The following is a 13,568-nucleotide window of genomic DNA, read 5'->3' as shown; positions in this document are numbered from 1 at the left end:
TAATAATGCAGATGAGCTTTTCCATAAATGTTCTCTCTCTCTCTCTCTCTCTCTCTCTCTCTCTCTCTCTCTCTCTCTCTCTCTGTGTGTGTGTGTGTGTGTGTGTGTGTGTGTGTGTGTGTGTGTGTGTGATGGAGGTGAGGGGGGAGGCATTTCTTGTTTGTAATCCATGCAAATAGATGCGTGTATTTTTTGTATGAGGTCTTAATAATAGTTAATATAAAATTTAAATATCGATACAAATGGTCATGGATAAAGTATGAAATAAAGCCTTATATATTTCATTTTTGCACCAAATAATTTCCAGCCCAATAACTGTATGCCTTCATTCTCTAGAAACCCTCAACCAATTGCATTTTCTTTAATGTTCACCTTCTAAAAGCAGAGAATAGTTACTGTCCTGTGGCTACATAAGTATTTTAACCATGGCAAGGTTTCCTCCTTATACTCAGGTCTTTATTTTTGAGAGTCACATACAGTAACACAAGTGCATATAGAGTAATACCAGTGCTATATCAAAGGCGTCCAATGTTTTGCAACCATACTACAGCTAATACACTGAAATGTTATTTTTATAAAAGCATATTTTGGGTAGATGATTTTAAATAATTTTGGAGGCAATAGATGCATCTTTGTCTTTGAACACCCACTTGTTTTGCAATATGGTCAGAGCATTATAACAATGAAATCAAGTTTCATTGCATCAAAGAGGCATACTCAAATTGTGAGGTGCACCACATGAGGGATTTTAAACAAGTGTCTGTACAGTGACACGATGTTCCATCTTTTTGTCACACTAGGTGTGTTGCTTCCACAGTAAACTAAACTTCTTGTTTATTGCAACCTTGAATGGTGCTGGGATTTGCTGGTACAAAAAGGCGTAAAATATTCTGTCTGGTGGTGTGACAGTCACATTACTCTGGCTGCATTAGTCCCTATACTCCTGCAATATTGCCTTCAGTGGCCAATGAATGATATCTAGCTAAGCAGAGAGCATCATTTAAGGTGTCATTACCTTCAGAAACACTAAACATCATTTTAGTATGACAAAGCTGTATGGATGTGTTATCCAGTTGTGGGAGGCACATCCATGAAACATTTTTCCATGGTCATCTGTACTGGAAAAAGGCTCACAATTTTTTCATACAGTATCACTAGTTAATAAACAGATACAGAAAAAAGGCAAGGAAGAGCTTAAGCTTCTGCTAAAAAGTACAATTTAAATTTCCGTAGAAGCAAGCTATGACTTGCCCATATGGATCAAAACTCTTTTGCATGCTTTTTACAATGTTAAATTTCATATAACAGCAGCTATTACATATGTAGATTAGCATATTCAGTGGCTTCTATTTTTTGTCCACAGAATACTACATTTTGTGCCATAATGTTTCAGGAACCTGTATCTCAAGTCACTGAGAAAACTCTGTGCTGCTGCTGGTGCAGATCCGGCCCTTTAACGTTAGTTGCTAAAGTTCCAGCTACAGGATTTGTCTCTGGACAGGAAATACCTGTGACAGTAGAGGTTGATAATGCAACTGAAGAAACAATAAGTGCTGTTACATGTTCTCTAAAGAAGGTATTATACAATAACAACTTGTTTCCAATCAGCAAATTTCAGTTTTGAATAATTTTAATGTGAGCAAAAGAATATAGCTCACAAAATTTCATAAAATAAACAAAGAATAAAAACCAAACAAAGAAACTGGACCAAAAACTAAACATCTCTGCATCATCTCACACAATTCAGGTCTGTAACATTTTCACATTTGCCGATGTGATCTGTCACTGCAGATTTCAACTTCACTTTGCATGCTTTTGTCAATATTAACTTTGTAGTCTTCTGTTGTACTAGAGAAATTTCACATCATCCTAGTTCCACAAACACAGATATAATGCAGATACTCGTGAGGAGTGACAGTGAGTGCGAATTCTTTGATGTCCATAACAGTGGTTAGTCCTCAATGGAATCTCAAAAATAGTCCTGAGCCCTATACATCAGCTGGTACATCACACCAATTTGATGCTTCTATAATAGCTGAAATTGGGAGATATTCAGGATGCAAAGAATCACAAAATGATAGCAAAACCCTCTGAAAAAGAGCACGCCACAGTGACACTTTTGATTGGATTTCTAATTATTAAAGCATATGTTTGATAATTTGACTTCAGAGAACCAATGTTAATAGATTAATGACTCACGCATTCTGCCTTTTGCTATGATATTCCCATCAGGAGACATGTTTTATTTTATAGTTGATGAAATGAATCACTTTTATGTATGCACCATGGCAAATACTCTTGAAAGTGTGCATTCTCAGTGGTCAAGGGGAAATTATACTGGCTTTGAGAAATTTTATTGTTTTTTTGCTAGTTGTCCTCTAATTGCTCAAGATAAAAGTTGAAAATAAGTGATTTTTTTTGTCTGTTGACTTACTTTTAACATTCCAGTTTTCAGCAAAATTGTGCCCCAGGACAGTTTTATTTTTCTCTTGAAAATGCTATTGATTAATGACAACTGTGCAGGAGATGGAGGCAACAGTTTGCTTAAAATTAGAAATTGTGTTGATATAGTTTGTTTGGTGTTTTCGACATATATAGTCCACATCAGAAACTTTGCATTTATAAAAGTCTCTTTTGTACAAGGACAATTATCTTTTAAACAGTATATTCCATCCAAATTAAATAAATTCAGAATAAAAACATTGGTGCTGTGTCAGTCAGACTAGGTACATTTTGGAATTCATTGTATATTCTGGGACAACAACAGGAATTGCATTCCACTGTTGAGAAAAGTAGGGATGTAGTGGGAACACTGATGCGAGCTTATTCGGAACAGGGACATATAATGGTATTTCACTCCAGATCTATTCCTGTCTTCACAACCACTGAACGATCATGTGGTGCTGTTCATAATGACAGGTGTAATGTGCAGAGATAACTGAAACAAGGAGAAACTGAGTTGTAGTTTTACAGATGAAAGGATTGCTATCAATTAGTGTGACAAAACAGAAGCCCAGATGTTTGACCACATATAACACAACACAAAAGGTTGAAATGGAGAAGGGCGATGAAAATACTGGCAAGAAAAGCAATAAACCCCAATGTTTTGCAAATTCAAACTGAAGTTTGAGTACAGTTTACATTTTCGACATGCTACTGAGCTCAGTAAGATTGGTGCGTAACACTGGGAAACGGTATAAGAAATATTTTTTCACATTCTGGATTACTGCATTTTAAATGCTCATGCTCTCCTCAGTTTGGTTACTGGGCGAAAAATGGCACTTGTAGAAACTGTAGAAAAATATGTAATGGATTGGAGAAAATCTGACAGAGAAAACGATCAAATGGCAAGAATCCTCTATGTTTACAGATAGGCATTTCCTTGATGTTACTGTGAGTGTACATTAAAAGAAAAATTTGCTAATCTGCAGATGTATGGTTTCCACAAAACAGAAAGTGCACCAGGAACTGTACACTAATGCAAAACTTGTGACAGACCATTACATGTTGTACCTTGTTTCAAGATTTGTCACACAAAGGAACATTACTAATTAGTGGGAACTAAAATTGATAATTGAAATTATTTGACACTTCTAAAAAAATTATTAAAAGAGAGAGAGAGAGACACAATACAAAACCCTATTTTTAACTTTGTCAGTGTCAGACCAAAGCCTGGATCAAAAAGAAGGATGGAAAATAGATACAATGAGTATAAAAAATATTCAAACAGTTCTTTCAAATGAAGTCATTCACTGGTAGACAAACAGACATGTGTTTCAGATGCTACTATATACACTCCTGGAAATTGAAATAAGAACACCGTGAATTCATTGTCCCAGGAAGGGGAAACTTTATTGACACATTCCTGGGGTCAGATACATCACATGATCACACTGACAGAACCACAGGCAAATAGACACAGGCAACAGAGCATGCACAATGTCGGCACTAGTACAGTGTATATCCACCTTTCGCAGCAATGCAGGCTGCTATTCTCCCATGGAGACGATCGTAGAGATGCTGGATGTAGTCCTGTGGAACGGCTTGCCATGCCATTTCCACCTGGCGCCTCAGTTGGACCAGCGTTCGTGCTGGACGTGCAGACCGCGTGAGACGATGCTTCATCTAGTCCCAAACATGCTCAATGGGGGACAGATCCGGAGATCTTGCTGGCCAGGGTAGTTGTTGTTGTTGTTGTGGTCTTCAGTCCTGAGACTGGTTTGATGCAGCTCTCCATGCTACTCTATCCTGTGCAAGCTTTTTCATCTCCCAGTACCTACTGCAACCTACATCCTTTTGAATCTGCTTAGTGTATTCATCTCTTGGTCTCCCTCTACGATTTTTACCCTCCACGCTGCCCTCCAATACTAAATTGGTGATCCCTTGATGCCTCAGAACATGTCCTACCAACCGATCCCTTCTTCTGGTCAAGTTGAGCCACAAACTTCTCTTCTCCCCAATCCTATTCAATACTTTCTCATTAGTTATGTGATCTACCCATCTAATCTTTAGCATTCTTCTGTAGCACCACATTTCGAAAGCTTCTATTCTCTTCTTGTCCAAACTATTTATCGTCCATGTTTCACTTCCATACATGGCTACAATCCATACGAATACTTTCAGAAATGACTTCCTGACACTTAAATCAATACTGGATGTTAACAAATTTCTCTTCTTCAGAAACGCTTTCCTTGCCATTGCCAGCCTACATTTTATATCCTCTCTACTTCGACCATCATCAGTTATTTTGCTCCCCAAATAGCAAAACTCCTTTACTACTTTAAGTGCCTCATTTCCTAATCTAATTCCCTCAGCATCACCCGACTTAATTAGACTACATTCCATTATCCTTGTTTTGCTTTTGTTGATGTTCATCTTATATCCTCCTTCCAAGACACTGTCCATTCCATTCAACTGCTTTTCCAAGTCCTTTGCTGTCTCTGACAGAATTACAATGTCATCAGCGAACCTCAAAGTTTTTATTTCTTCTCCATGAATTTTAATACCTACTCCGAATTTTTCTTTTGTTTCCTTTACTGCTTGTTCAATATACAGATTGAACAACATCGGGAAGAGGCTACAACCCTGTCTTACTCCCTTCCCAACCACTGTTTCCCTTTCATGCCCCTCGACTCTTATAACTGCCATCTGGTTTCTGTACAAATTGTAAATAGCCTTTCTCTCCCTGTATTTTACCCCTGCCACCTTTAGAATTTGAAAGAGAGTATTCCAGTCAACATTGTCAAAAGCTTTCTCTAAGTCTACAAATGCTAGAAACGTAGGTTTGCCTTTCCTTAATCTTTCTTCTAAGATAAGTCGTAAGGTCAGTATTGCCTCACGTGTTCCAGTGTTTCTACGGAATCCAAACTGATCTTCCCCGAGGTTGGCTTCTACTAGTTTTTCCATTCGTCTGTAAAGAATTCGTGTTAGTATTTTGCAGCTGTGACTTATTAAGCTGATAGTTCGGTAATTTTCACATCTGTCAACACCCACTTTCTTTGGGATTGGAATTATTATATTCTTCTTGAAGTCTGAGGGTATTTCGCCTGTTTCATACATCTTGCTCACCAGATGGTAGAGTTTTGTCAGGACTGGCTCTCCCACGGCCGTCAGTAGTTCCAATGGAATATTGTCTACTCCGGGGGCCTTGTTTCGACTCAGGTCTTTCAGTGCTCTGTCAAACTCTTCACGCAGTATCATATCTCCCATTTCATCTTCATCTACATCCTCTTCCATTTCCATAATATTGTCCTCAAGTACATCGCCCTTGTATAGACCCTCTATATACTCCTTCCACCTTTCTGCTTTCCCTTCTTCGCTTAGAACTGGGTTTCCATCTGCGCTCTTGATATTCATACAAGTCGTTCTCTTATCTCCAAAGGTCTCTTTAATTTTCCTGTAGGCGGTATCTATCTTACCCCTAGTGAGATAGGCCTCTACATCCTTACATTTGTCCTCTAGCCATCCCTGCTTAGCCATTTTGCACTTCCTGTCGATCTCATTTTTGAGACGTTTGTATTCCTTTTTGCCTGTTTCACTTACTGCATTTTTATATTTTCTCCTTTCATCAATTAAATTCAATATTTCTTCTGTTACCCAAGGATTTCTACTAGCCCTCGTCTTTTTACCTACTTGATCCTCTGCTGCTGTCACTACTTCATCCCTCAAAGCTACCCATTCTTCTTCTACTGTATTTATTTCCCCCATTCCTGTCAATTGCTCCCTTATGCTCTCCCTGAATCTCTGTACAACCTCTGGTTCTTTTAGTTTATCCAGGTCCCATCTCCTTAAATTCCCACCTTTTTGCAGTTTCTTCAGTTTTAATCTACAGGTCATAACCAATAGATTGTGGTCAGAGTCCACATCTGCCCCTGGAAATGTCTTACAATTTAAAACCTGGTTCCTAAATCTCTGTCTTACCATTATATAATCTATCTGATACCTTTTAGTATCTCCAGGGTTTTCCCATGTATACAACCTTCTTTCATGATTCTTAAACCAAGTGTTAGCTATGATTATGTTGTGCTCTGTGCAAAATTCTACCAGGCGGCTTCCTCTTTCATTTCTGTCCCCCAATCCATATTCACTACTATGTTTCCTTCTCTCCCTTTTCCTACACTCGAATTCCAGTCGCCCATGACTATTAAATTTTCGTCTCCCTTCACAATCTGAATAATTTCTTTTATTTCATCATACATTTCTTCAATTTCTTCGTCATCTGCAGAGCTAGTTGGCATATAAACTTGTACTACTGTAGTAGGTGTGGGCTTCGTATCTATCTTGGCCACAATAATGCGTTCACTATGCTGTTTGTAGTAGCTTACCCGCATTCCTATTTTCCTATTCATTATTAAACCTACTCCTGCATTACCCCTATTTGATTTTGTGTTTATAACCCTGTAGTCACCTGACCAGAAGTCTTGTTCCTCCTGCCACCGAACTTCACTAATTCCCACTATATCTAACTTCAACCTATCCATTTCCCTTTTTAAATTTTCTAACCTACCTGCCCGATTAAGGGATCTGACATTCCACGCTCCGATCCGTAGAACGCCAGTTTTCTTTCTCCTGATAACGACATCCTCTTGAGTAGTCCCCGCCCGGAGATCCGAATGGGGGACTATTTTACCTCCGGAATATTTTACCCAAGAGGACGCCATCATCATGTAATCATACAGTAAAGCTGCATGCCCTCGGGAAAAATTATGGCTGTAGTTTCCCCTTGCTTTCAGCCGTTCGCAGTACCAGCACAGCAAGGCCGTTTTGGTTATTGTTACAAGGCCAGATCAGTCAATCATCCAGACTGTTGCCCTTGCAACTACTGAAAAGGCTGCTGCCCCTCTTCAGGAACCACACGTTTGTCTGGCCTCTCAACAGATACCCCTCCGTTGTGGTTGCACCTACGGTACGGCTATCTGTATCGCTGAGGCACGCAAGCCTCCCCACCAACGGCAAGGTCCATGGTTCATGGGGGGCCAGGGTAGTTGACTTACACCTTCTAGAGCACGTTGGGTGGCACGGGATTCATGCGGACGTGCATTGTCCTGTTGGAACAGCAAGTTCTCTTGCCGGTCTAGGAATGGTAGAACGATGGGTTCGATGACGGTTTGGATGTACCGTGCACTATTCAGTGTCCCCTCGATGATCACCAGTGGTGTACGGCCAGTGTAGGAGATCGCTCCCCACACCATGATGCCGGGTGTTGGCCTTGTGTGCCTCGGTCGTATGCAGTCCTGATTGTGGCGCTCACCTGCACGGCGCCAAACACGCATACGACCATCATTGGCACCAAGGCAGAAGCGACTCTCATCATTGAAGACGACACGTCTCCATTCGTCCCTCCATTCACGCCTGTCGCGACACCACTGGAGGCGGGCTGCACGATGTTGGGGCGTGAGAGGAAGACGGCCTAACGGTGTGCGGGACCGTAGCCCAGCTTCATGGAGACGGTTGCGAATGGTCCTCGCCGATACCCCAGGAGCAACAGTGTCCCTAATTTGCTGGGAAGTGGTGGTGCGGTCCCCTACGGCACTGCGTAGGATCCTATGGTCTTGGCGTGCATCCGTGCGTCGCTGCGGTCCGGTCCCAGGTCGACGGGCACGTGCACCTTCCGCCGACCACTGGCGACAACATTGATGTACTGTGGAGACCTCACGCCCCACGTGTTGAGCAATTCGGCGGTACGTCCACCTGGCCTCCCGCTTGCCCACTATACGCCCTCGTTCAACGTCCGTCAACTGCACATACGGTTCACATCCACGCTGTCGCGGCATGCTACCAGTGTTAAAGACTGCGATGGAGCTCCGTATGCCACGGCAAACTGGCTGACACTGACGGCAGCGGTGCACAAATGCTGCGCAGCTAGCGCCATTCGACGGCCAACACCGCGGTTCCTGGTGTGTCCGCTGTGCCGTGTGTGTGATCATTGCTTGTACAGCCCTCTCGCAGTGTCCGGAGCAAGTATGGTGGGTCTGACACACCGGTGTCAATGTGTTCTTTTTTCCATTTCCAGGAGTGTATATTCTGTACCTAATGATATTTCACAGCATACATTGTGATAGTAAAACAAAACTCATGCATGTACATCTACTTATAACATGCCCAAATTATTACCATGTAATGTAGGCAACTGCATTTGGATGTTACTTGGTACTGAAATTAACACAGGGACATAGAGCAAAACTGAAAATATATAGTTCACATTGAAACAAGTATTCAAATGCTTCAAGTCCCTGAGGTTGAAATCCCTCTCCAGATAATAGAATATGCTTGCAACAAACAGACATGGTATTTCAGTTGCTACAGTATCTATACCTTACATGAAATAAATACAGAGGATTCAATTTGCCAGTTAAACTGAAACTACACATATTCATTACTTTATGATCTGATGAATTTATTGCAACACAGCAGAAACAATTGTACTAGGGTACAATGTAAGGACATAAGGAAGGATGAAAGACATACGAAGTATTGTAAAAAGTATTCAAGCAATTAAGTTTCCTCACTTTGCTGTGTGTCTCCAAATGAAGAAGTGTGCTCACAAGAAACAGGATTGCTGTTTCAGATGATGCTACACTGTATTTGTGCATGAGGTAATTACACAGCATACATTTCAGTAGTAAAACAAAAACTGTACATATCTATCTGCTAATGATACACTAAAATTATTACCACTTAACAGAGATGATTATATTTGGGTATCATGATTATTGCATCTCCATGTTGTCTAGGGACATATAAAAGTGCTGAAACAACATACTGTACGGACATATAAAAGGGCTGAAACAACATACTGCACATTGTAAAAGGAATTAAAAAACTTAAAGGTTTCGAGTTTGAACCATCATTCCAGATGAAACACTGTGCTAGCAACAGATGGACCTGAGCCTTCATATGCAAAAATATCTGTTCAAAGCACAAAGTAAATACACAGCACACATAATACCAGTTAATAAAAAATCATGCAGCTTCTTCTCTTCATGATGTGATGAAGTTATTCTGACAGAGAGGAAAGAATTTGTATTTAAAACAGATGCAACAGAAGTTTTTTCCAATTAGGAATTCATTTGCTTTGTAAACTGCCTTTGAATGAATTATTGTGTTAGCATGCACCAAGAGCACAGATAAATTACAGAGTGTGGGCATACGGATTCTACAGTGTGTACCTCACAAGCTATGACAAATGTTCAGCACATGGCCAGGAGACAAGCACAGGTAATACAGCAGGCATTAAGTTGTCACCAATGGAGATGTCGTGGTGTAGGTAGTGGGCTTAGGCTGTAATGACACCTTACTCAGCATATCTGTAGCAGCAAACCAGTTAATGTAACTCTTCAGGCTTTCCCAGAGATCTAATGACATCTTGGGTTCTCGGGTGTTCTGCCGGATATCAGCGTTGTTCTTGCACAATATTTTGGTAACACAGTGTGTGTCCTTCATCAGGTGGGACCTGAGACTGCTCCTCGAGTGGATCTGGTCCAGTATTTATGTCTGTGGCCTTCCCCCTCCATCAGCGGTTGCTGTTGTTCCCTCTGTGGTCCACGCCCGCTCACTGCAACCTGCTGGAGCACTGCTGTTCTGTTTTCTATCCGCTGCAGTTCTGTCTGCGGCCACCAGACCCACTCCTTTGTGTTCCATCATCTGCTTGGTGCATTTGGAGTTCTGTCTGTGTTTCCAGGTGATCTCCATGCGGTCCTCTCTCGCTCACTGTGATCTTCTGGAGTGTTGCCATTCCGTTTTTGGTCTGCTGTGGTTCTGGGTATTCTCTCTGTGGTCCATGCCCCTCAGACCACCTCCCGGACATTCCATCTTTGGTGTGGAGAGCCTGGCATTCTGTCTGAGGATCATATTGTATATCCACACCTTCAGTTCTTCTATTCATGGAGTGCTGCAGCTGTCCCCGTTGCTCCTTTAACAATTCCAGAGCAGGATCCCAGGCTCTGCTTAGCTGGTAACCCATGTCGCAGTTCATGAGATTATCAGTTACTTGTATCTCTATCAATTCCCTTATAACACTGCCCCAAAATCTTGGTGTCTGTGCTAGAATTTTTGTTTCATCATAATTCATGGCATGATCTATTGCTAGACAGTGTTCAGCAATGGCTGATTTAGTCACCTATCTTAATCGGGTGTGCCTTTGATGTTCCTTGCACCTGATAACCACTGTTCTTGTCCTCTGGCCAATGTAGGACATATTGTAAATGCCTGTTTTCCGTAACAAAGCTCATCTTTAACATACCATCCCACCTGTCCCCCAATCTTGCTGGATAGACAGAAAATACAGTTGATGTTGTGTTTACAGAGGATGCTATTGACTCTGGCAGAAATAGAACCAGCATAGGGCAGGGCAGGGAAGGCCACAGACATAAATACTGGACCAGGCCCACTCGAGGAGCACCTGATATAGGTTACAAGTTACATTACCAAAATATCATGCGAGAACGATGCTGATATCCAGTAGAACATCCGACAACCCAAGCTGTCATTAGATCACCTGGAAAGCCCAAAGAGTTACATCAGAAGACTCTATGGGGAGGAGATGTACCAGAATCTCAAGAAGCTGGACAAGCTTCAACAGAGGAAAGGGAGGATACCGAATTCTCTCAGTTTTTTGCTGAGATGTCGAGATGGAGAGGTGGTACCAGTATTTCCCAAAATTAAACATCGCATCAACTCCAAAGTGGTGAACAAGGTAAAATGCAGAGCAAGCATGATACTGGTGAGAGAGAGGATCTGAGATATGAGCCACAGATTAGATGTTGTAGCAAGGGAGCTGTCACATCTTCATCTGTACTTGACAGCCTCCTTAACAGAGGAATACTGGAACTGGGTAGACCACGCCTCCTGGTCTTTAGCAGAGTGTGCCTGAAGGACTGCTTCATCTTGCCAATCTGCAAAGTTTGACTGCATGAACAAGAAAGCACAGCAGATGGAGGAGATTCACACTCTGGCAAACCTAAGTGACATACAGTTTGATAACGCAACCTTAAAGTTACTCAGCAAGGGTCTCAACTTCACAACAACCGCTAGAAATGTGCCCATCTCTGGTTTCATCAGTGTAATAGAGCAAGTTGCAGCCACACTTCCACCTAATGTTGCAGAGGAAGTCCGCCAAGAGACTTGCAGGGCTCTCACCAATGCCAGGCCTCCAAAATCGAACATCACAACTGAGGAGAGGCGTGCACTCGATAAGCTCCGGGAAGACAACAGTATTGTAGTACTGCCACCAGACAAAGGGAATTCTACAGTGATTCTGCAATGGGTGGATTACGATGATAAAATACGCCAACTTCTGAGGGACCCTGCATATAGAACCTTGGAGTGTGACCTCACTGACAAGGTGGACAAGAAGACCAGGGCTCTTCTGAAGGAGATGGGGATGCCCAATAAGATAATCAGACAACTCCAGGAAAAAGCACCAGTACCACCTAGATTAAATGGTTTGCCTAAAATGCACAAGGAGGACATGCTCCTATGCTCAATTGTCAGTAATATTGGGGCACCTACATATGCAACAGCCAAGTATTTGAAAGCTCTGCTTTCTCCATATTTGGGGAAATGTGTTCACCACATCCAAAACTCAGAAGACTTCCTGCAATGCCTCAAGCAACTATACATCATAGATTCAGACATCATGGTTAGTTTTGATGCGGTATCTCTGTTCACTAGGGTCCCACTGAAAGAATCACTAGAACTGATTGCAGAATAATTTGACAGTGCTCTGTTGGACCTGCTCAGGTGTACACATATTTCCTGTATGGGAACCAATATTACGAGCAAACTGTAGGTGTAGCTATGGGCAGCCCACTGTCTCCTGTGGTTGCCAACATGTTTATGGAGAGATTTGAGGAGAGGGCATTAGAGACAACAGTATATAAACCCACATGCTTTGTAGGGGTGTGAAATGGAATGTGGTAAAGCAGGTGGTAGACTTAGGTTTATTGGCAGAATACTGGAGAGGTGGAATCAGTCTACAAAAGAGATTGCTTACAAATCACTTGTGTGACCCATCCTAGACTACTGCTCAAGTGTTTGGGACTCATATCAAATAGGACTAGCAGGGGATATTGAACATATACAGAGAAGGGCAGTATGAATGTGGACAACACCTTAGTGATCTGGCTTCATGATAAGGACAGACTCAGTGAGTTGTTTGAACATTTTAACTTCTGCCACACAAATTTCAAGTTTACCATAGAACTGGAGAAGAATGCCCAGCTGCCGTTTCTGGATTTACTAGTTAAAAGGAAAGCAGATGGATCCATTGGTCACAGAGTGTATTGAAAACCCACACCCACTGATTTATATCTGCAGGCCAGCAGCTGTCACCACCCTGTGCAGAAGAACGGGGTTCTTAAGACATTGGTCCATAAAGCACATATCCTGTCAGACCAAGAGAGTCTACAAATGGAAATAGAGCATCTTAAAACAGTGTCTGCAAAAATAGATATACTACCAAACAAATTGAGATGGCACTCCAACCAGCCACTACACCACAGGCTCCAGAAGCAGCCTCAGGTCACACCTGATGAAGGTTACGAGCTAAGTTACTGAAATATTGTGTAAGAACAACGATGAAAATGGTTAATGTTGACCAATTCTGTTGACATAATCGTCACAGCCATCCTTGTGATAAACACATATTAAATTAGACTGGAGAAAGAAAATGCTCCATCTAATCATTTCAGCTTGTTCCATGAACACATATGAAAGTTTGTATTTCAGTCTGAAAAAAATTATGAGTGCATTTACTATTATTTAGTCATAAAAGAAGGCAAAAAATAAACAGTGAATACATTTTTGCGAACCATAGGAAGTCCTAAGATAAGCTAAAAGAAAAAGTATGCGAATGAAAAGCAAACAACTAACACCTCTACTTATTGTTTACTAGCTGAGTAACTGACATTGCTTGGGTATGTATTTAGTCTAATCTTCTATTAGCACATCTCCTCCTTTCCCCTGTCTCTGTCCATCTCCTCCTCTCCCCTATCTGTGTGCACCTCCTCCTTCCTCATCTCTGTCTGTCCATCTCCACCTACCCTCTTTTCTTTCCCCATGTTATCACC

The 13,568-nt window shown here is 41.6% G+C and overlaps 1 protein-coding gene across 2 annotated transcripts in view; it reads left to right on the top strand.

The window, feature by feature from the left end:
- The window catches only part of LOC126457842 (arrestin domain-containing protein 17-like), a 177,276-nt gene that overhangs the window by 138,016 nt on the left and 25,692 nt on the right, over positions 1-13,568 (top strand). For both annotated transcript variants that reach the window (XM_050094482.1, XM_050094481.1), the window contains exon 4: positions 1,394-1,576. In XM_050094482.1, coding sequence (XP_049950439.1) covers positions 1,394-1,576 — 183 coding nt within the window. The remainder of the gene's footprint in view (positions 1-1,393; positions 1,577-13,568) is intronic.

Source organism: Schistocerca serialis, chromosome 2 (genome assembly GCF_023864345.2).
Source record: "Schistocerca serialis cubense isolate TAMUIC-IGC-003099 chromosome 2, iqSchSeri2.2, whole genome shotgun sequence".
Taxonomy (NCBI): domain Eukaryota; kingdom Metazoa; phylum Arthropoda; class Insecta; order Orthoptera; family Acrididae; genus Schistocerca; species Schistocerca serialis.
The sequence above is the reverse complement of the archived record's forward strand: the minus strand, read 5'-3'. Positions and strand labels throughout refer to the sequence as shown.